This window comes from Nyctibius grandis, chromosome 5, assembly GCF_013368605.1.
Source record: "Nyctibius grandis isolate bNycGra1 chromosome 5, bNycGra1.pri, whole genome shotgun sequence".
NCBI classification, from domain to species: domain Eukaryota; kingdom Metazoa; phylum Chordata; class Aves; order Nyctibiiformes; family Nyctibiidae; genus Nyctibius; species Nyctibius grandis.
The window spans coordinates 54,338,698-54,360,689 of record NC_090662.1 but is presented as its reverse complement, the minus strand read 5'-3'; the positions used below and the strand labels follow the sequence as shown (position 1 = coordinate 54,360,689).

Genomic DNA, 21,992 nt, shown 5'->3' with positions numbered 1-21,992 from the left:
TTTAATGAATAGATGGCAGTGGAAAATACAGTGAGCCCTAAAAAAGTAAGGGATAGAAGTTTGAGTTGTGCATGCAGACAGGCATGAGCACTTATACATGCTTAATATGTTCATACCAAAAGCTTGAGTTCAAAGAACACACACAGAGTTACAAAGTTAAATACTCAGGGCAACGAAGTGCCAACATCTGCGACTAACATTTAGATACCCTGTGAATACAAAGACAGATATTAATTTCCATGACAAAGATAACTTTACAGTCTTTGTCTCATTCAGTTCTTGCAGGATTTTCACTCAGGAAGAAAAATCATCAGTATGTGGGCCCCTTAACTTTACATACACATAGTTCAGCCCTCACTTGGAAGACAGAATTACTCAATTTTTTACTGTATTTGTCAGTGTAGCATTGGAGTGCTTCAGAAACATTAACTTTTGCAGCATCCTTGAGAAGCTGAGGATGTTTATCACCCTCATAATCGTAGGAACAGAAACCACAGCTAAGGGGGTAAAAGTATCTGAATATTAACTTTGAATTTCCAGTTTGAGTCACCTTGGATCAGCTGTTTGTGACTTCCCCCCCTTTACATACAGTTGTATTTTCATGAATATAATGTGCAGGGTATCTGTTAATATGTGATTCAGTAGTAGCACGTATTGTGTGTGATCATATGGGGAAGTTCTGTCATCATGCAAAGGCATCCTTCCCCCCAGCCCATGTGCCCTGTGGCTTCCTCCCTCAGCCCCACTAGTCCTTCATTAATACCCTTGTGCCAGCTGCAAAAGCAGAGTGCATGGGTTATGCAGATGGCTGCCTCAGTTATTGTAGTGTCCTGAGTCATCCCAGATCATGTTTGCAGTGAAACAAGAGAAGGGAGTATTGGGGTTTTTTAACAGGTATGCAATCGTGTTATTAAAGTTGGCAGAACTTTGGCATTTCCTACTTTTTGAGCATTTGATTCCCCAGCTTCACCTGTTCTTTATGCATGTAACTTCAGTACGGAAGAGGTATGGAAAAAAGTTTCTGTCTTCTGGCCTTGTACTGATACCTAATAGGCCTCTAGCAAGCGTTGTATGTTTGGACTCATTGGATAGATTTCTGGTATTTGCACTAACAGACCAACTGGTAATGGAAGTATGATGGTACTTCTTGTGTGAATCTCTAGCTAGTCGCAGCAGTGCGATTTATGCTTTTACCAGCAACTTCCTAACATTGTTTAATTTTCTAATAGGTGGATAGAAGCTTTTCAAGAAGGCACCGTATTATAGCAGTGTCGGCTTTGTGTCTGCAAGTTCAGAGGAAAATGTCTGAGGATGGTAGTAAAACAGAGTACAGCAGCTGTTTAAAGAAACGGAATCCTGCCGTCTCAGCCTACACAAAATTGTATATTTGTCAGGATTAGGAGTTGTTGCATTTTTAGTAATATTTTTTTAAAGAATTGTGTGTATCTCTGTGTTGATACAAAATGTGTTATTTATTAAATTCTAATGTTTACTTTAATGGTCAGAATTATTTGTGAGGTCTGCAGTGAGGTCCCAAGTGCCCATGTCTTCAGAATGGCAGGTGGTTGGTCAACATATTCCTAAAGTTTGTGCTTTATTTAAAAAAACAAAACACAAAACAAATCTGTTGCAATTGTACCGTTCCTCATGATTTGTGTATAGGTCCTGAGCTGCTGATGCTCACTTTGCAATTTAGCAAGAACAGATCAGAATAGGAATTTCAAAGGTTTTAGATCTTTGTTGGCTATGTAACTCCTTCATGAAAAGTTGTATAATATTGCTGCTCCTTTCCTTGAATGGCAGTTGAAATCTTGCATACCAGCACATTAAAACAGTACAACAAATTCTGTATCACAGGAGCAATTGCAAAGTACAGTTCAATTATTAACAAAGGGAAAAATATTTTAAAACAGACTTTGCAATTACAGACATAAGGCACTAGAACTTTTACAGTACTACAAATGCCAAAGAGACTAAAGGAGTTATCTTCAAACAATTGCAGGATATATTTTCTTTTATGTTTCCAGGAGTAATTTAAAGCAGAGTAAAAAATACTTTTTTTTCATATACAGGGAAAAGACAAAATATCTTACTTGTTTCAAAACTTTGTGTCAAATGAGTTCTGTAAGCAGTATGAAACACTGTATAAACTATTGTTCAAAGAACATTAAACAAATATATGCACCCCCCCTCCCAAAATTTTAAATATGTTTAAATATTATATTTAAACTGGAATTGCCATACCAAGAAAACCCAGCTTTTTTAGTGCCGATGCCATTGAAATGTATACCATTCTTTGAAATACCTTTTGTTTACACTATGATTTGTTCTGTTTGACACTTTACAACACAATTCAGTTTTAGGTGTTTGGGGTTTTTTTTCTTTAAGAAAATTGTCAGTATACCTCATTAGGAAATACTTACTGATGATTCTGGTGCATTTATTCTATTTAACTTTTGAAAATTTTTTAACACTGTAATAGCATAAATGGAACTAGAACTATGAAAAACACATGAAAGGAAGCCATTTTGATCTCAAATGTGATGCATATGTAGCCAGTTAATTTTACTCTATGAAACACTTCTCAGTAGTCCTCTGAATCAAGCTAGTTGTAGTAACAGAATTAAGAGTAATTCACTTTTAATTAATAGTTTGAATCCATGTTAATAGCTATTCTGTGCCCTCACAAAGGAAAGAGAATAGATGGTAGAATAGTTAGTAGTCATCACAGAAAGGCCAAGAATGAAAATGCAAACCAAAATTCTCTTATTCCTGTAAATACCTCAAGATCAGGTCTAAGACACTAACATAGCTCTGAAGAAGCTTGATTTTCCAGAGCTTCCGTTAAGTTAGTAGCAGGCTTGGAAGCCTAATGCTTAATATTAAGTATACAAATAATTTCATTGACTTCAAGCATTTCAGTAGAGTACCTTTCTGCATCAGGGACTAAAGGCTGTAGATCTTGTTTCCCTTGTGAGCACTAGAGATTTGACCAGGTAGTGTTTGAAATTCAGTGGTAGTCTGATCAAAGCCTTTATTCTCTTTCATTTTAACACAAACGTGGTAAATGAATATTTTTCTCTTGTTATATATAAAGGGCTAATTTTCAAAACTAGCTGCTGACTGAAGCCATGTGAGCTATTAGCATGTCTCTTCAGGGTGATTTCTGACATGGTTTTTACTGTATCCAAAACAAAACTGATACCAATGTAACATAGATGTGATGTGGCTCCTCCAGTTGATATTATCAAAGGGAAGAGCTTCTTAATATTTTTATAGGGACTGTACACCAACTAAGATGGAAAGATATGAACTGACAAATGAATCAGAAATTGGGCTAGGAGCAAGCTAATTTAATTTCCATTTATGGTTTGATATCAATCTCCCTGCTGCAAAACAGAGCAATAAAAGTCAAAACATGTACTGAGTAAGGTGCCCAAGTTCTGCCTCATGTGTGGCGTCAAACTACCTCTCAAGGATTTGGTGCAGAGTGAGAAAATAGTTTAAAGTGTTCTGTAAAAATCAGATGACTTCTTCCAGAAGCAGCTGATCAATTAAAAAAAATCTTTATGTGATAGAAAGAGGTTGGAACGGAGCCTTAAAAACAATAGTACACATATTGCAGTATAATTCTCTGTGAAATAAATTGTCTTTATAAACATGTTTGAATATTTCTTTTCCTCTTTCTCTAGCACTAGTGCTTTGTGTCATGTGAAGAACCCACAACATAGGCATTTTCATAACATTTTCAGATGGCTGCTTTTCAAACTTACCCTATTTGTCCAGCTCGCCTCCCATTTTGATTCATTACCATCAAAAGTAAAGTATTAGCTTCTTGATTTGAGTAAACACTAAAACAAGACCAGAAGTTTTTAAACACCTGGCTACCTCTTCTTGTAAGAATCTATAGTTAATAATTAATTTAAGATTGGTTAGTAGAGTATGAAACAAACATTAGCATTGAATATTAGTTCTAGCATCTTTATTCTTGGATAAATGAAACGTTCTAGGATCCTGAATTCTCTTTAACATAAAACTATTTTTTGTGCCCAAAGGACTTAAAACAAATGGATAGCTGAGCAGCTATGGAACACATTTTACTAAGGATTTTTTGTGTGTGGAAACTTGATTACTCGATTATGTATATTACACCATTACGTAAAGAGATGTTTGGAAAGACACATTCAATGCATTTGTTTGCCATAACTGCTGTCCCCTGTATTTACCATCCAAATAGGCTTTTATTTGGAGCAGTCCTAAATTGTGCCGTCTAAATGAAAGAACAGAATCTTTATTTTGTAAATGAAAACAGTTTAAGGTTGTTGTAAATATTCCTGTGGATATGTATCATTTTTGTATAAATAAATTCACATTACTTGAGACTGCATCTTTTTTTTTTAATATTTTCAGGTTTTTATGTCTTATGTAATTCGTATATTCATTGATATTCAAATGGCAGAATTTGCTGTCGTTATCCTGCACATCAGTCTTGCTTTAAAATTCCTGCTATGTTTTGCCCTTACAAATAGAAAACAGCCTGACAAGGTAGGCTGCGTGCACAGGCTGATGCTGCTGCTGGATCTGACCACCTGAAACATTAGTTTTAAGCGAATTATCTTGTTCATGTTAGCCGAAACACTACACACTCTCACTACCAAAACTGGTGTCTGCTACGAAAATTATTTCCAGCTTTCTGCCCTCCGGTCTTTGCTTAGCTGCCTCATGCTGTCTGGTTCTTCACTTTCTGTTCCTGCTTCCCCAGCCCCCCAAACTAAAAGCCCACGCCTTCGCGAGTTCATGATGTTTGTTTTCTATAAAGCCCTTCCAGAACCAGGTACAGAGCTTGTGCTGGAATGCAGCTTGCAGACAAAGTGCAACAATCCAAAAAATTGCTCCTGAGCAAGTCCCACCCATAGGACACCAAGCAGTGGGGTTGTATCTCCTGAAGCCACCTCCCAGCCCTGGGGAACGATGGCCCGTCTGAGCTTCATCAGCCCAGGAATGAACTAGGCTCCCTATGCCAGTGTCTTATGTTTGTGAGGACATAGGATTTTTACTCACCTCCCCCTCTTCAGCCACAAATACATGAATTTGCCTATCCTGCTGCTGTGGTCCTGTTTGTCTTTTGAAAAATAAAGTAATCCCATCATCCTACTCTTCTTAATGGTTACTGCATCTGATATTCTAGCAAATTTTTTAAAATAAATTCTGTAGCACATCGTTACAGATAGACATAGCCACGGCAAAGAAAGCATCCTAAGAAACAACCATACTGAAGAATTAAGAGAGTTACATCTGTGTGAAGGTCAAAGGAAGGGTGTTACATTAATAAGTCCTTCTGCAAAATCCAGTTCTGCTGTATCTATTAAAGTATGGCTGAATCACACCATTTCTGTTGGCATAAGTATTTTAGCAGGGCCTGTAAGGGAGAGATTTGTCTGTCAGGTTAGTTATGCTGCCTCCTTGTTCTGCTCTGATAGATGTTTGAAAGCAGTTTTTTGATAACTTGCAGTAACAGCATAAAGGGTTTTGCTTCTCTGCATGTTTTTCATAGGGATGTGATTCTTGTAATCCTGGCTGACACAGCTACATGGACGCGCCTTTGTAATACACATCAAGTATGAATTGGGTCACTTGCTAAGAAAGAAAAATCAAAACATGTTTTATTGGTTACAGTGACATTTCTGCTGTATTGAGGACATCAGAATACTTGTCTGAAATAAGCTTTGGTGCAAATTCCTTGGTAATTGTTAAACTGCAATAAGCTCCTTCATTTAGAAAGTGGATGTGCAGCTCAGGGTAGTTTGGGAAGCGACAAGTACTGTAAATTGAGCATGCTGGAGCATTTGACACTTTCAGGAAATGCTTAGCAAGTTAATTGCTCCAATTTAAAAATTCTTCGTAAGGTTCATTTGCATTTGGCTTTTGGGAATGCATTTGATCAAAAATGCTTGCAAGTACTGACTGACTTAGTGATCTTGCGCTAGTGTAACCAGATGCAAATGCAGCTGTGGGACTGGGGGTGGGAAGCAAAGCAGTAAAGGAATTGGCAAGATAAGAGCGTGAATGATTTTATTGATGTTAACACATAAATTGCTTGTATTCTTGGGTTTTTTTTTTTCGTATCTGCTTCTCAGATGCCAATTCTTATGTCATCTGATTCAGTAGAAATTGCTTAGAATGGTCTAAACGAATTTCAGATAACGAAATTGTGCATACAGCCCCGGTGGCCTAAATGATCTTGCAAGTTCCTGCTGATCTCTAACCACAGCTATACAATCTTCATTGAACAGATGGAAGAGAAGGGGGGGAAAGGGACATATTTAAAGTATAAAACTCTTATTAAAATCAAGGTCACTAAAATAATCAGAATAAACTAAGTGATTAGCTAAGACAACATCCAAATGAAATGTCAAGACATGGCCAGACCAGCAGTAAGTTCTTCCTGTGGCACTTGTTTGAAAGTCCTGCTCCAGCCAGGAGCGCACTCCTTAGCATCCAGGCTCCCCGTTGCCTTTCCAAACCCTGTTCTGAGCAGCGCTGACATTTAATGAAGTCATTTGCTGCTGCCATGCTGGCGAAGAAACCCAGCTCTGTCAAACACCGCTGGTGAACTGTTACAGGAACTGTGAGGGTAACTCCCAGCGCCACGAAGCCCTGTTTATGCCTCCATCATGTTGCACATTTCAAACCAAATCTGCCAGTCTCGTCTATGTAGTTGCCTCAGCGGGAAGACCCCACCGAGCTGCCCAAAGCCAACAGCAAAGGCTTTGCGCCTGGGATGTCCAAAGCCGGCACATTCCTGACTCCTCGCAGGGAACTGCCGCGGGGATTTGGAGACTCGAGTTCGCCTCTTCGTGGCCGCGGTAAGGCCCGCGGGGCTGCCAGAACGCCTCGGGCCACAGCCGCGTTTCCTCACCCGTGAGGGAGCTTCGCCTCAGGGCCCGGCCCGCTGCCACCTGCCCAGGGCACTTCAGCTCCCGGTGCTCCCCACGGCACCCCCTGACCCGCGGGCTACGCCAGCGCGGACAAAGCACCGCCCACCCCCGGCGCGGCGGCGCAGGCCGCAGCGCTGCCGCCGCCCCGCCCCCGGGCGCCGTTAGCGGCCGCGGAAGGGTGGGGCAGGTGGGGCGGGAGCGACCGCCCCGCCCCGCGCGGACCCCTCCCCGCCGGGCCCTCCGCGCGAGGCAGTCGGGCGCGCGCGCAGGCGCAGCCGCCGCGGCGGGGCGGGGCGGCGCCGAGCGGAGCCGAGCGGAGGGGGCGGGGTCGCGAACTCTGACCTCCGGGAGCCGCAGCCGCCGCCGACAAATAAACCCACTGGAGCGGCCGCCGGGCCCGCCAGGTGAGCGACTCCCTCGGCAGCGGACGGGGCCTTGGTGGGGGCAATGGCGGCCGCGCGCTAACGGTGCGGGCCCGCGCGGCTGCCGGCCCGCCGCATCCGCGGAGCGTGGCGCGGGGCGCCGCCCTTCCCGTCCCGCCTCGCCTCAGGCCTTGGCGCGTCCCGCGGGCGGCCCCGCGCCCCCCGACCTTTCACCTACAGGAACCGCTTGCGCCTCCCGCCGCCCCGCATCCGGGCGGCGCCGGCTGCCGCTTCCCGCCGCCGCGGGCTCCCGCCCCTCCTGGTGGGCAGAGGAAGCCGCGGGCCGGGGAGTGGCGGGCGATGCCACCCTCGTGCTGGGCGCCGGCCCCCCCCCCGCCCCGGCCCCGCGCAGCCATTTTGTATGGGGCGCCGCTCTGCGGCCCCGCTGGCCGCGGCGGAGGGCGAGCCCGGGCGATGGCTTCCCGCCCCCTCCTCCCCGCGCCCTCTCGCCGCAGCCCCGCGAAGCCCCCCAGGGGAGGGGAGAGTGGGGGGCAGCCTGCCGGGTGGTGGGCTGGCGGGGAGGACGCTCCCGGGCGCTGGGCTGAGGCTTGGCCGCCGCGCTTCTCCTTCCCTCCCCGCGGCTGCCGTGCGGGGCCTCAGCCCTCCCGGGGGGGCTGAGCGTTCTCCCCCCCAGCCCCCTCAGCCGCTTTGTACCTGCTGACGGCCTCACCCCGCCGGCTCCCGCTTCACAAATATCTCTGGCTGCTGTCTGGGTTTATTTGGGTTATGGTAGCGTGTCCTCTGTAACACCCGGCGTTATTTTTATTGGGGCAGATGACCCTGTCGCTGTTCCTTATTTTATCACGTTAGGTGGGGTTTTTTCTTTCAAGCTGCGGGGTTCGTGGGTTCTTTCTTTTCTCAGTGTTGCAGCATACTGTCTTGAGTGTAAAAAACACAGCCCTGTATCACAGCATGAACTTAAATTTGCATGTTGGTGGGGGGAAGAGATGGCATGTGCTGTGCAAATAAACTTACGCAACAGGGAAAAAAAAAAAGTTTTGATAACTGGTTTTACTGCAAGACGAGTGCGAGGACATTCTTGAAAAACTGAGTTGGATGTTCTTCATACGTGAAATCTCTTGATCTGAAGCTACTGGTATCAGCATCAGCAAGGTGCACTTGGGAAAGGTGGTATAGTAGGAAGAGCTGCATCCACACCTATCACAGAAAAATAAGATGGCAAAAAATTAAGATAGTTTTCTGCAGGACAGCTTCCTGGTTTTGGGATCCGCATTGTATAAATAGCAATAAAAGTATCAGAGGGGAGTCAAAAGGTCACATTACTATTCTGGGTGAGGTGGTGTTCACCTAGTGACTCCTTGTTCTACACTTTGTAATTTTGGATGGCTTTTTCTGTAACAGCATTTCTACCTGAAAATAACTCTGTAAACATTTTTTTTCCCTGGTAGTCCATGGCAGCCAGTTGTGACCTGAGGTGTCCAACAGAGCATTTAGCCCACAGCTTTCTCCTTGCTGTACAGCTTTCCTCAGGGACGCTTGTTTGAGGGAAGTCTAAAGGTCTGTGAAATGTTCAACTCCTGTCTGTAGCTCTTGCTCCAGAGATGTTGCCAGCCCTCTCTTATCACAGGACCAAGTATTTTTCATGTAATGGTGGTCAGCTGTATGTGTGCACATGCATGGTGAAGTGAGGAACGTAACTGACATCACCTGGTGGGGGGTACAGTCCTCTACTGCTTCTGCAGCTCATGCGAGCTGCTCTCTCTGGATGACTGGGCACCACTTGTTAAGTCTGCTGCATTCTGCAACAACAGATCAAGATGCTTATTACAGAAAAGAACTCGCAGTAGATAAATTAACTAGCTTTAACTTTTCCCCTCAATTCTTGGGGCAGTTATTAATATTTCTGTTTTTTCTTGCTGGTTGTATTTACTGTGAATTGTTGTCTTGAAGGGAACAAATTTGGTGGAAGTTCTGATATCCTTAAGAATAGCCATAGCTCAGGCTAGATTGTGGGACATGAGGGGGCATTGTTTTTTTTTGAAGCCTACATTGATTTTTTTTTTTTCGGTCAGATTTCTTAGCCTCTGAAGACAAAGCACTAAGTAACGTGTGTAACTCTGAAGCTGACTCTGCTTTGGGGGGTGGGACCAGATGATCTCCAGAAGTACCTTTCAAACATGAATTGTTTAATGATTGTATTACATTATTAAAGGTGTATTGGGGGGGGGGGAACAAAACCAAGCAAAAACCCAGTAATACTGTAGCATGCAGTTATATAGTTCACATGCAAAATAGAATTACAGAGTACTTAAAGCTAATGTGCGAGTCCAGTGGAAACTGGCTTTCGTCTATAATGTGAAATCTAAATATTTACACTGGTAAGATTAGTTTGCTTGTTCCCTATGCTGATACTCAGTCTTCATTTTGATTTATTGTGTGCTCGTTGTATTCTGCAATTAGAGATTGTGCAGCCAGTAAAGTTGCTGGAGTTTCCTTGAACTTTGTGAAGAAAAGTGGTTTCCCTAAAGAAAGTAACACGTGTTGAATATCTGGGTCAAAAACCCCTGAAAAAAACCAGCACCCATTGCTTTAAAGTAGAGAGCTTAATCACGTATAAGGAATAGAGCGGTGTCAAATCTTTAGCTTGTACGTGTTTGTTCTGCTGGCAGACAAAGTGTGAATCTCGGCTGGCAGTGCTGCAGCTGGCAGAGGGGGTGTGTGCCTTCCCTGCTTCAGCAGCTGTCCTGGCTTAAGCAGTTTTAATAGTAAGCTTTGCTAACCTGAGTTATTTTGGTTGATGCAAGTCAGGGAGTTCCGAGTATCTGCTTTCGCAGACCTGGGGGTGTACTGATGTATCCACAGTGAGGAAGCGGTGAGCACCTGGGCTGGCTGCGGGTGCCGCAGGCTCTGGCTGGCACAGCTGTCTGCGCGTGCTTTTTTGTCACAGGCTGCAGCATGCAACCCCACAGTGACCATCAGGGAAGACTAAGCAATACCTAAGTTACTCTCTGATAAACTTTTTACATTTTTTCCATGGTGCTGTTGCAAGCTGCTTTTAGCATTTTAAACTTGTGCCTGTACATTATTGGCATAAGGTAAGCTGCTGCAAAACAGGATTTCATCAGTGTGAGAATGATGGATAGAACTGCAGAGGTGCAGTTAATCAAATTCTTACTCTTGTGTTTGCAGACCCATCCATATTTTTACCTTCAGAAAGCAGCTTTTGATTCCAGAGATTACTGCGTTAGAAAGTACTTGCCAGACTCTTAAAGCAACAAAGGATTACTCTTCTAAAGAATCTTAAACCCTTAATTTCCAGTTCTCTGAGACTGGAAGGATGCTTGTGCTTTCTGAGCGAGTCCTGTGTATCTTACGGGGCAGCGCTGCAGATTTTGTAAGGAAGTACGTTTCTTCCTGAAAATCATGGTCTAAGAACTGCCTTTCTGTATCGATATTTAGATTAATTTTGTTGGCTTGGCCAGGCCTCCTCTGAAAGGCTGCTCAAGTTTAACTAATTACTTTTGTTCAACTTGATAGTAAGTCAGGCTGGACTAAGCTAAGGATTTGACAGCCTTTGTCGGAAGTTAAACCAGAAACTTGAAAAACGTAAACCACCAAAAAAACTACAGCCAAACCCCATGCTATTGTCATATTAGCTATAATTAATGGTTATTTTGTTCCAAATAAGTTGAGGTTGCTGTTTATGGCTCAGCAGTAACTTTGTGATGTGAAAACTGCCCCATTTATTCTGGTAATTTGTTTCCTTTGAAGTATTAGCAGGACAGTGTAAGTGTCAAACATGACTAATGCTTTCACTCTTGACTGAGTGCTTTACATACATGTTTACAGAAATTTAAAAAAAAAAAAAAATCCACACCCTCTAACAAAATCTAATCCTGTGGAGCTGATAAAGCAAAAAAAAAAAAAAGAAAAAAAAAGAAAAAAAACAGGGAAGAGGCAGGTGATGATGTTTATAAAGGGATATTTTTATGTGAGAGAATGTCAACACAATTTACTGGAAGGATGTGTGTGAAGCTCAGGGCTTTTTTTCTGAAGGAAGTTTCTGTGGATATGAACATGTGCAAGTTGTAAGGGGAGAGTTAGTAGTACTGTTGAATAGGTTTGAAAGTCCTTTCTATAGTGTACCTTCATGTATCAGCTACCTCATCTGTGGCTGCAGTTCGGTGAATGCTCCAAGCTGTCATCTCACACCACACCTCATGGCACCATATGGCAATTTGGTGTTATACATAAGCTGGTGTAACAGTACAGGCTTTTTCCAAAATAAATTGTCTTATTTCTGCTTCTACCTGTTTTTCCTGTGTTATGTATAGCAATTGTTAGCTGCAGGGAGAATAAATTCAAAAGATGAGCTTACCTTACAGCTATACAACCATGAGGTCAAATGCAGCGGGGGGCAAAGCTGTCAGCCAGGAGTGGGGCTACCTGAGGTTACCTCTTCGTCAAATGCTGTAATTATACGATAGTGGATGTAATGTCTCGGTGTGTTGGGAAAGAAGGGTTTGCACTCGCTATGCTGTGTCAGTGTAATCTTTGCGTGCCAGGTGGGAGAATGGACCTGGCTGAACCTAATCCAGCGAAGGGAGAAGTCTTCAGTCAGAGGAACTTCCTGATCTGGTTCATTGTGCAGCTTCAGCTCTGATGCAGGGAACCAGTTTGGGGTTTTTTTCTTCCTGTACCACTGCAGGATTTTGCAAGCTTCAGGTGGAGGTGCCAGCTATGGCTGACATTGCACAGGGCAGCTTGGCCTGATTAAATGGCTGTCTCCTTACCCAGCTCTGGCGTGCAGCCAGCGCTCATGTGAGTGGACTCAGCTTGCAGGCAGCCCCCTTTGCCTTTCCTCCTCCTTCCTTTCCACCTTTGTTTGTGGGGCTGGTGAGCTGAATCTGCTCTGTAGCTCTTCTGGCAAGTTCTAGAGATAGCATGATAAAAGCAACAGTAGCCCAGGGCTAGAAGTGAGACTGTCCCTTTGGTGGCCCAAACTGTAAGAATAACACAGCAGTCTCCTGAAAATTTATCCTAGCAATTCTGTTTTCTCACCTCTCTTTCCACTGTAGCACTCGCTTACATGAAAAAGCAGTGAGAGCAATGACTCTAAATTAATTGTACAGTCATGCCTGCAAATACATCTCTTTCTGTATTGCTGTGTGCCTTTTAATTATTCCCTATGCTTTTAGAAGCATCTCATCTTTCCTTCCTTGCCTGCAGGTTTAGCTGCTTCAGTTTCCTGTGGTTATCTGTCTCTTACATATGTGCTCTCTAAATCTTGATGTCATGCACATTTAATAAACAGTATCTAACTGGGTGTCGAGTCACATAAATATTCTTTAGTTCATTGATAAAGAGAGTGTTACTTCTTTAAGTCTGCCAACTGTTCTACCATCTTGAGCAATATGGCTTATAGAACGATAATCCAAGAATAGCTCATTTAGCTTCCCGTGTTCATCGAGTTTTTCTTGTATGAAGCATTGAGCAGAGTAGCGTCATTTGTTTCACAAATGTGTTTAGATTCCTTGGCTTAATTTATTACCTAGAAAGCATTGCAGAATACTGTTCTGAAGTATACAGGAATCTTAGTGCTTAAAACAAGTAACAGAACCCCCAAACTCTAGCACTTTTAATCACAGAGGGATTGTTAAATGCTTTCTATTTTATGTGTAGGTATTTATTAAACAGGTTTGAACGTGTTATGCCGAATTCTTAATTCGTACATGATGAGTTTGAGAATGGAAATGAGAACTAGTCTCCATTTTAAGGTACAGAGCAGGTGTAAGCTCAGTGTGATGACCTGAGCTAAAATAGTGTATCCTTAGTTTATTTTCTGAGATCTGTTGAAATAATTTACTACTGAAGCAGTATGACTATAGAATGAGGTTAAGACAGTTTCTTCTAAGAGGGAATACTTTTCCACTTAGCTTTCTATTATATTAACCTTTTGAGCTTTCCTAAAAAGTCATGTTTATCTTCCTGTATTTCTCTTTATTGTGATAAAAGAAAAAGTCAAGTTCACAGTAACTTCTGCAGTCATAACTAGTTAACATCCCTGTACCTCAGAAGTATCTAGAAAGTTCTTCTGTAACTTTATTAGTTTAAATGTGCATCTGATCTTCTACAGGTGGACTCAATCTAGGAAAGACCCCCTGTATTAACACACATTCCATACATATACATAGTCATTACCAGAATCATTATGCATTCCATACATACACAGAGCCGAACTGGTTTGACAGTGCCAGCAGAGTAAGTTAAACTACTCAAATTTTACAAGCATTGTTTTTGCACTAATAGAACTACACTGGCCAGGCTTATGAATTTTTTTAAAAGTAAACTGAAGATCTCTGGGGTGGACAGAATTTTCTTGTGTTGTGTCTTCATACTGATGCAGTTTGTTCTTACTCATTTAAAGGGTGTTAAATCTGAATCAAGGTACTTGATAGTGGAGCAGCTATACCAACAGTGCAAGTAATAGAACAAGAGATGTTACCATTTATATCAAATGGAGAGTCCAAACATAAAGAAATATTCTTCCTGCTACTGCTTTTAAAGTCCTTAGTCTACACTGGTACAATATTTTGAAATACCGTTAATAGGAACTTCCTATTAGGACAATTAAAGTTGTATAACTTTTGTCCCTGGAGAAGGGTCTGAGTTAAACATTGATGTCTTCTGGGTATAACTGTACTAGTGGAGAGGTTATTGCTTCTGATTACCAACCCTCAAATCTGCTGGCTGTTCTCGTGGGAATGTTTCCTTAGCCCATTTCAGTTGGAGTAATCCAAAAACAATTTTAAAAGTCAGCCTTTCCTAAGTTATTTTGACTAAAACATTGGTAAAAGTCTGGCACATAAAAACTGAGGAAGAAGTAAAGAGTGGTTGAGTTAGTGCAAGCCAATGAAAGTTTTTACTGATACAGTGGTTTATGGAGTGCTTATTTAAAGCAGTGATGGAAAACTGTTGGCAATGATGCGAGGTTCAACACCAACAAGTTTGGGCTAACACTGATGATAGTGATGTATTTAAAAATAATTCCGACTCTTCCTGCCAAGAAGGCACACTAAGTCATTTACTGGGGGCTTAAACTCATGAAACAGTGAGCAAAGAAATAATTTTTGCAAGAGTCTTCCAAGTGAGATATGGATGAGGTAAAATTTGATTGGGCAATGTTTGCAAACAACTTAGTGCTTAATGTATTGGCAGGAGCCTTGGCTCTCCTTCACCCTCTTGGAGTAATAATATAGCTGTAATATTATTACAGTTCTTTTAACTGTGGGACACTGTAAAGAAGATCCTAAAAGTATGTGTAATTTTTTTCATGTTGTGTTCTCTGGTATCTTAGAATTCCAGCTCTTATCCTTTCATTGTTTTAGATAACTTTAGAACGGAAATATAAATGTGATTAGCAGTCTTTAACTAGCATCTGGATAAAGTTTGGTGTATCTTGATTTGTCTCATTCCCTTTGAAAGGAGAAGAAAGCATTCTCAAACAAGAAACCATCAATCATTTTGCTCAATCTAGTTCTTTCCTATACTATCAATAAAAAACATTTCTTGTATGTTGCCTGATGTGTGCTTTGAAGGTGTGTGTGGCGTGGTTTGGATATGTGTGGAAAAAAAGAAGCATTTCTGAAATCAAGAAGATTCACGTTAGATGAGAACACCTTCAAGACTACTTGCAGTTGTTGCAGATCAAAATTCAGACTGTGGCCACAGTTATTTAACTCTTTTTTTTTTTTCTTTACTGGGAAACGAGGGTTTGTTCTAAAGTGTTTAAGGAATATTTCCCAATTTCAGATAGCTCTGAGTTTAGAATATATTCATTGTTTCACGTGAAACAATTCAGCCTTTGGGAACGTTGGCTGGAATAACTCGGGAAAAGAAGCTTTTAAAAACAGGAAAAATGTGCTAAATTTGTAAGTTTACATAATAGAAGAAAAAACAGCTAAAGCATTTTTTCAGATTAACGCTTTGTAGCGATCTCTAAAGAGTGATTAAGTGTACCTAATGTGAAGTCTAACATAGATACCTTAGGTAAGCAAAAGGTGAACTACAAAACTTTTTACATCTGTCCCAAAGTTAGCTTAGAATTTGTCCATAGCCAGTTCTCCTCAACCTGTCCTGCCACTTCATCTCCAGTGTCAAGATGCACAGCCTAACAGGGAGCGCAAAGAGGCAGCCGGGCTGCTTCGCACAGCTGGAAACGGTGCTTGTCTGACTCCGCAGTGAGACGCATCAGGCAGCTGGAGGGGCTGAAAACAGAGGGTACAGTTTCACAGTGCAGTTGAACTGAATTATCAGCTCCCCACCACCAACGAAGGAAAGGGAGGTTTGCCTCCTCCTTCATCTTCCTTTTTTTCTTTTTTTTCCTCCCTCCTTGACTTCTAACAACATGTTTTTGTGTGCGGTGGAACAAATCTAACTGCAAAGTAAATTAGTTCAGTGTGCTTACCTAGCAGATGCTTGGTGCATTTCTGCTAGGTTAGTTTTCTGTCTTTTCAGTGAGTTGAATTGTCCTAGTGTGTGGTCAGCACCACTGCAGCTTGGTCACGGTGAGCAGGACCTTCTCCCAAGGGATGAGCTGTAACTCTGTTCAAAGTGGCTTTGAAACTCTGCCCTGAGTTTACAAATAAGAAAGATATTTCTGCCAGTTCAGTTCCTTGAACTGACTCCTCAGGGCATTGTGTATATACCACTGCCAGCACAAGAAGATATGAAATAATAAAGCAAAAATGGGGAATGGGATAGGAATTCCTGTTCCAGCTAGCCATGTCAGCAGTTGAGCTGTGGCATGAAATGCTGCGTGAAAGTTTATCAGTCATTTAAACATTGAAGTTTGTGAGTTTTTCACCAGTATACATGTGCTTCAGAGCAAAGTCATGTGGTTTATTGGAGATGATTTAAGTTAAGGCATTTCAGTACAGAGTACCATTGTTACAAACACTGGATTTGTCAGTTAGTGCCGTTCTGTTTGGGGATCACTACGTTCAATAAAGCAACAACACACAAAATAACCTACTACTGAATGTTTACACAACTTGAAATTGCAAGTGTCAAAATGTAAAAACACCATGTAATTAATCTGTAAATTCTTGTCAATAATATTCTTTAATTTCACATTGTTAAAAAAAAAGATAGAAAATGTAAGGGAATAATCCTGTAAAATGTATCACTTTTTCATTGTATGTAATTACAAGTCATACTGGTTACAGAGGATGTGTTTGCAATGCATGAAGCTGTGCACCAACATGAGGCATAGCCTCACTTATGCCATGTCAGGTAAATGAGGGAGGAACCTGATTTTCATTAGCCTTTATTTTAGGATGTAGTTCAGCATGATATTTGCAAGTGTCAGAGACACTAATCACGTCAATTTTTTTTTTTCTTAAAGCCTGTGGAAATTCCATTTCCTCAGGCCAAAATTAGATTACACTGTACTTTAAGAGCTCTGATAGGTAATCAAGGACATCAGTGCAGCTCCTGACAGCACTCCTATGTGTCATCCCAACCTATAAGATGGCCAAGGTGCTGTTGAGCCAGTTGCTGAGCATCACTGTTTACTGCATGGCGTTTTAACACAAACGGTAAAGACAAACTTCAGAGTAACGTGCTGCTCTCTGGTGATTCAGCAACCAGTTCAGAAGTTGCTCTTCCACATGTACACTTTGAGTGAGAAGATGAGGTGGAGGATTAATTCAGTAGGGTGTTCCAAGCTGTGCTGCCCCTGCTTGTAAGTGCCGTTAAAGTCTGGCCAGTGTTTCAGACTGACTGCCTGCTTCTGAGAATTTGAATCAGTGCTTTACTCACTAGCAGGAGCCGTAGCGGGACCGACTGCTAAGGAGTATTAATTTGCCTGTTGTTTTTGTGTACACAAAAGGACTTCACCTGCTGAAGTGAAGCCAGCGCAAGATCATATTCTCATAATCAGTGTAACTTCATAGATCAGGCCTGATGCACATCAGTCTTAAGAAGTCACTGTTAAAAAAAAATCCCCAGAGGGATATCTTGGCATATATCCATTTTAAACAGTCTTAGTTTTGTTTACAGACTTGTTTCACTACAGAAGTATAAATGCACCAGTACATTTTATGCCTATAATAGTACTGTTTCGAACTTTGAGCTTTTAAACTTAACAATTTGCAAGTCAAAGGAATTAAAGTTTCACAACTTCTCCATAAATCGGTTTATCAGCCTTTATAACTCAAGAACTTTACACCTCTGCAGTATATCCTCAAAAATCGCAAGCTCAATACCCTCAAAAACTGAATTCACAATGAAATAAATAAATAAAGCTATACCAGAAGGATGGTGCTTCATGCCGAAAAACTCAACTATGTATATTTTTTATTATTATTATTTAGTGATGGCTTTGTATGACAAAACTTCCAACACAAAACTGTGAAGAGCTAATACCCCCTTCCTTTTGTTGAAGTGATGTTTTCTAAAAAGAATCCAGTAAGATGATTATGTCACATCAAAAGAGGCTTCAAATTGCCAAGTTCTAATGCATGCATGAAAATGCTGAAAAACTGAGTACACTCTTCCAATGCATCAATTACTGTTGTAAACACTAGTTTAAAAAAACTGCTTTCATAGCTTTTTCATAATGTAGCAGTTGTCAGTTGGTGCTGGTATGAATTATATCTAGGAAAGAACCCTAGTTATTGTGTCAGTCAAAGATTTTTTTTCTAATTGTAAAGCTATACTAACAAATTCTGTCACTTCAATTATCCCACTTAAGTCACAGAAATTGAATTTTTTATATATATACACACATACATACGCACACACTTTATGCTATCGCAGTACTTCCATTGTAATATTTTTCTGGGCAATGGATTTCTGCATATAGGTTATAATAACTGCATGGCAGAGGTGGTTTGCTTAATATTTTTATTGAATACCAACATGGTTTTCAGGGCTATCTTCTAACTTATCAAGAGCTAGCATATACTGCTTCTCAGCTTCTCTCCAGAAATTTTCTATTGCTACTAGTAATACAGTTGTAGCAAGGAGAACACTGACAGTGTTAACATTTTTATTTAAGTAGTAGTTTGAGCTAAGGAAACAACATGTTAATAGTCTGTGCAAACTATTAAAAATATTCTGTGAGTTTTATATAGCAACTCTTTATTGTGGTCTGACCATAGTAGTTGCAGATTCTTACTCAAGTGAGTATATTCCTTTTCCATTGTATGTGTGCCCCACATGCTTATACTCAGATGATTTGTCTAGCTTTGACAGCGGGTTCTGCATCCATGGGCTTAGTTTCCTTGTGCTTATTCCAGGCAGCGTGAAGAGGTAGGACAGCCTCAAACAGTTCTCCAGATTCCTGTTCATCGTAAGAGTTCAGTCTTGTTTGTATGCTTGAACTACTCTGTTCACACAAGTCTAGTTCAAATGAGAACCAGATGGCTCTTTCATATAAAGCTTCAAAAATTCACTTCTAATGGTTTATGCTTCTCTGAGAGGTAGTTTTCCTATGGCTGGAGCATCGTAGCTGAATATGTGTGTATTGCTTCACTGCAAGGTAAAACATGTTAGTTTGAATTGCTTCTAGTTTTTAAGCTAACTTGTTTTACTAATACGTCTTAGCTGTGAAGGCAGTCGCATCTGGTTTAGGAGAACTAGCTAGCAGGTGCAAAGTAATTCCCTAAAGCACACATCTCTTGATTCTGAAGGTTGGTCTTTTTGTTTCCTACCAAGTGGACACTGCAGAAATGTGCCTCTGAGCTGCAGGACGATCTCACTAGCAGCACAGAATGATTGGATGAGCAGTTGAAAACCTTTTGTTTTGGTTTGAGGTTCTTGTGTCTCAACAGGATTGGGATGTATGGGATTCATACTTCAAGCTCATAGCTGGTGAATTCATGACTATGATCAAGAATTTATATAGTTTCAAGTAGATAAGAGTTTCCCTCTTATTTTTCCTATTTTTATTGTTAACTACTTGTAGATAAAAGAGGATAATTTATTTTTTTCTAAGATGCACTGTCAGGTGTACAGTGAAGCATTAACGTTAAAAGCAGCAGTCTCAAAAGCTGTCCTTATGTGGTGGTTGAGACCCTCAATGATGGACACTTAAGTGTTTGTTATGCTTTTCTCTGAGAGCTGTGCCATTTACAAGTCATTCTCTAAAGATTACAGTTGTTAGAAAAACCTACTTGAAGGTGCTTTGAATGGAGAAGTGACATTCTTCAAGTTCAGAAGTAGCTGGGTTTGAAAACTTGTGAACACAGATTTCTCTTTCTTGGTTCTAATAATCACATTTCAAAGAAAATCTTTTTGACTGGTAAAATTCTTCTGATTGGCAAAGGATAGGAGCATCACTTTTTTAGGGAATGTTAATGTAGTCAGGCTTTCAAAGTCCATTGTAATTTCATTGGGTTTTTATTTAACAGTCATCACCTTTAAAGCAGTTTGATTCTAAACAGTTTGTCAAAGGATTTGCTTACTACTGCCCTTTGGATTTTCTTTAATTTTGTTTGTGTTGGGAGCATTTAGACTGTATTGCTACAATTGAGTACATCTTGGAGGTTGTAACTGAGTAATACTCTATTCTGTTCCAAATTCCTTCCTACTTTTTTCTCATCTCTAATTTAGAATTCCTGCAAAAATACTACCTTATCAAGACAGGGAATCTCTTCTGGAGAACCTCTTCTACTGCTCTTAAGAGTAAAACAGAGTATAGTTATATTTCTCCTAACAGCAGGAATAAAGGATGCCTGTGGCCAATTCTGGATTTGAGAGTGCTGAGTATTTTCAATATTTTATTAGTGCTATTTGATAACACTGAATTAATAATGTAAAAATACCTGCTCTCTCTCATAGCTATTTGTCTTGGTGATGAGGGAGATCTTGTTACAGACGGTTGCTAGCACCAATACAGAATGCTGCTGTAACCAGCAGAAATTCGCCCCATGCTCTTGGTGAGGATTTGCTGGTATGGCAAAGAACACAAAGTCCAAGCTCAAAGAACACCAAGTCCAACATCTCAAAGATAAGAGACCATTTAATTCTGTGTTGGGACTTAAAAAGGTCAATATCTGTTAACTGGAGGGCTAACTACTAAGAGGTTGAAAAGTCTGTGCTGAAGAGTATTTCTACTAGAGAATATGAAGTTTAGCTGTAAATAAGCTCATGCGTGTGAAACTTTTATAACTGCACTGCTTTCCTCGCATTATTTTTAAAAGTAGCTTTGACTGTTAAGTTTCTCGCAATTAGAAAATACATTTTCCCATCAGAAAAGCCCAGTCTACAATCCCTCCCATAACAAAGTATGATTATGACCTTCTCAGTTTTAGTCAGATTTACCAACAGAGCCAATGGCTACTTTAACTTAATTTATGCTTTTCTGAAACTCCTAGTGTTTTGGCCTGCAGAATTAGCGTGTTCCAAAAAGAATACTGAATACTAATTATTACTGCTGTAGCTGTGTTGCATCAACTCAGCAGCACATGGAAACGAACAATACAATCCAGTGAAAGGAAAAGCTTAATTTATTGTTCATCTAGTAAAGCTTGCAGTCAAATACTGAATAGGAGGAGCAAATACTTGCACAGGAGGCAAAATCTGGAAAATAACTTTTACAGAAATTGATTCAGACATGAAGAATAAAAAAAATTCTTACCTATCATACCTGCGGCACTGCAAAATTATAATTAAAGATTCTCTTTAATGTTCTCTGTCATACAATTACTTTAAATTAACAATCAATATATTAATATTTTTGCCACAAACTCAGTAAATGAAAGATGGAAAGATCAGATTTTTCCAAGCCTCCACAAGTACTTTGTCCACAGTCTTAACAAGGAAGAAAAGTCTTTTCTTTTTAATGTTGCAGACTCATCACTACCTTATTCAAAACAATTCTGTCACCAAAAGCGCTAGCCCTGATATATCTCTTGGCCTGAGTTTCCAGTCTCTCTCCCTGCTGCCAGCACTGGTACATCTGTGACTTCACAGCCAGCAGCAAAGTTTTATTTTTGTCTGTGTTAGTTTGGGAAAATAATGTAGAAAATGCTAGAGACAGTAATTGCAGAATGGAAGATGTTACAGCAGTCTCAAAAGGCTGACATAGGGGAACGTGTATTCTCCATAAAATTGGTTTAAACTGCTCAAAATAAGCTCTCTTGTGTATAGCTCTTTAGATGCTCAGTGAACTGAAACTTTAAAATGGTTCATTGTGTCCTTGAAAATATCTGCACAGAAGACCTGTATGATGGAGGCAGTCAAAAGATTTTGCAAATCAAACTTCTGTCAAAATATTGCCGATTTTTTGTGATAGCAAGCGACTCTAGTTGTTCCTGTAGCTAAGAAAATAGTGCGTTTTGGAGTTGTACAATATTCCAGGTGGGAAGGGACATCAGAAGGTCTCTGGTCCAAAATCCCATTCAAAGTGGGATCAGCTCTGAGATCAGACTAGAATTTCAGCATTTTACTTAGTTTACTCTTCATTTTTTGCTAAATATCATCATATGCAAAATATTTCTGATACGTCAAATTGTCATGAAGCAGTAAGATCTTCCTCTGAAATAACTCTTTGCAAAAAGTACATCTCTCTTACCCAAAAGTGTGTCTGTCTTACTAAATAGTTCTCTAATTTGCTTTTAAGACGTTAAGCTTTTCTTTTTAGCTTTTTTTTTTTTTTAATGAC

General features: G+C 40.7%; 2 protein-coding genes across 7 annotated transcripts in view; both read left to right on the top strand.

Annotated features, from left to right (window-relative positions):
* The window catches only part of FGD6 (FYVE, RhoGEF and PH domain containing 6), a 77,324-nt gene extending 72,990 nt beyond the window's left edge, over positions 1 to 4,334 (top strand). For 2 of the 4 annotated variants that reach the window (XM_068400863.1, XM_068400862.1), the window contains exon 21: positions 1,230 to 4,334. In XM_068400863.1, the coding sequence (XP_068256964.1) occupies positions 1,230 to 1,237 (8 nt within the window). In that variant the 3' untranslated portion in view covers positions 1,238 to 4,334. The remainder of the gene's footprint in view (positions 1 to 1,229) is intronic. The other 2 variants (XR_011048196.1, XR_011048198.1) reach the window with 2 other exon arrangements.
* Positions 4,335 to 7,225: 2,891 nt separating this feature from the next.
* NR2C1 (nuclear receptor subfamily 2 group C member 1) overlaps positions 7,226 to 21,992 on the top strand; it is a 54,422-nt gene continuing 39,655 nt past the window's right edge. For all 3 annotated transcript variants that reach the window (XM_068400752.1, XM_068400756.1, XM_068400751.1), the window contains exon 1: positions 7,226 to 7,342. The gene's annotated coding sequence lies outside the window, so the exon portion shown is untranslated. The remainder of the gene's footprint in view (positions 7,343 to 21,992) is intronic.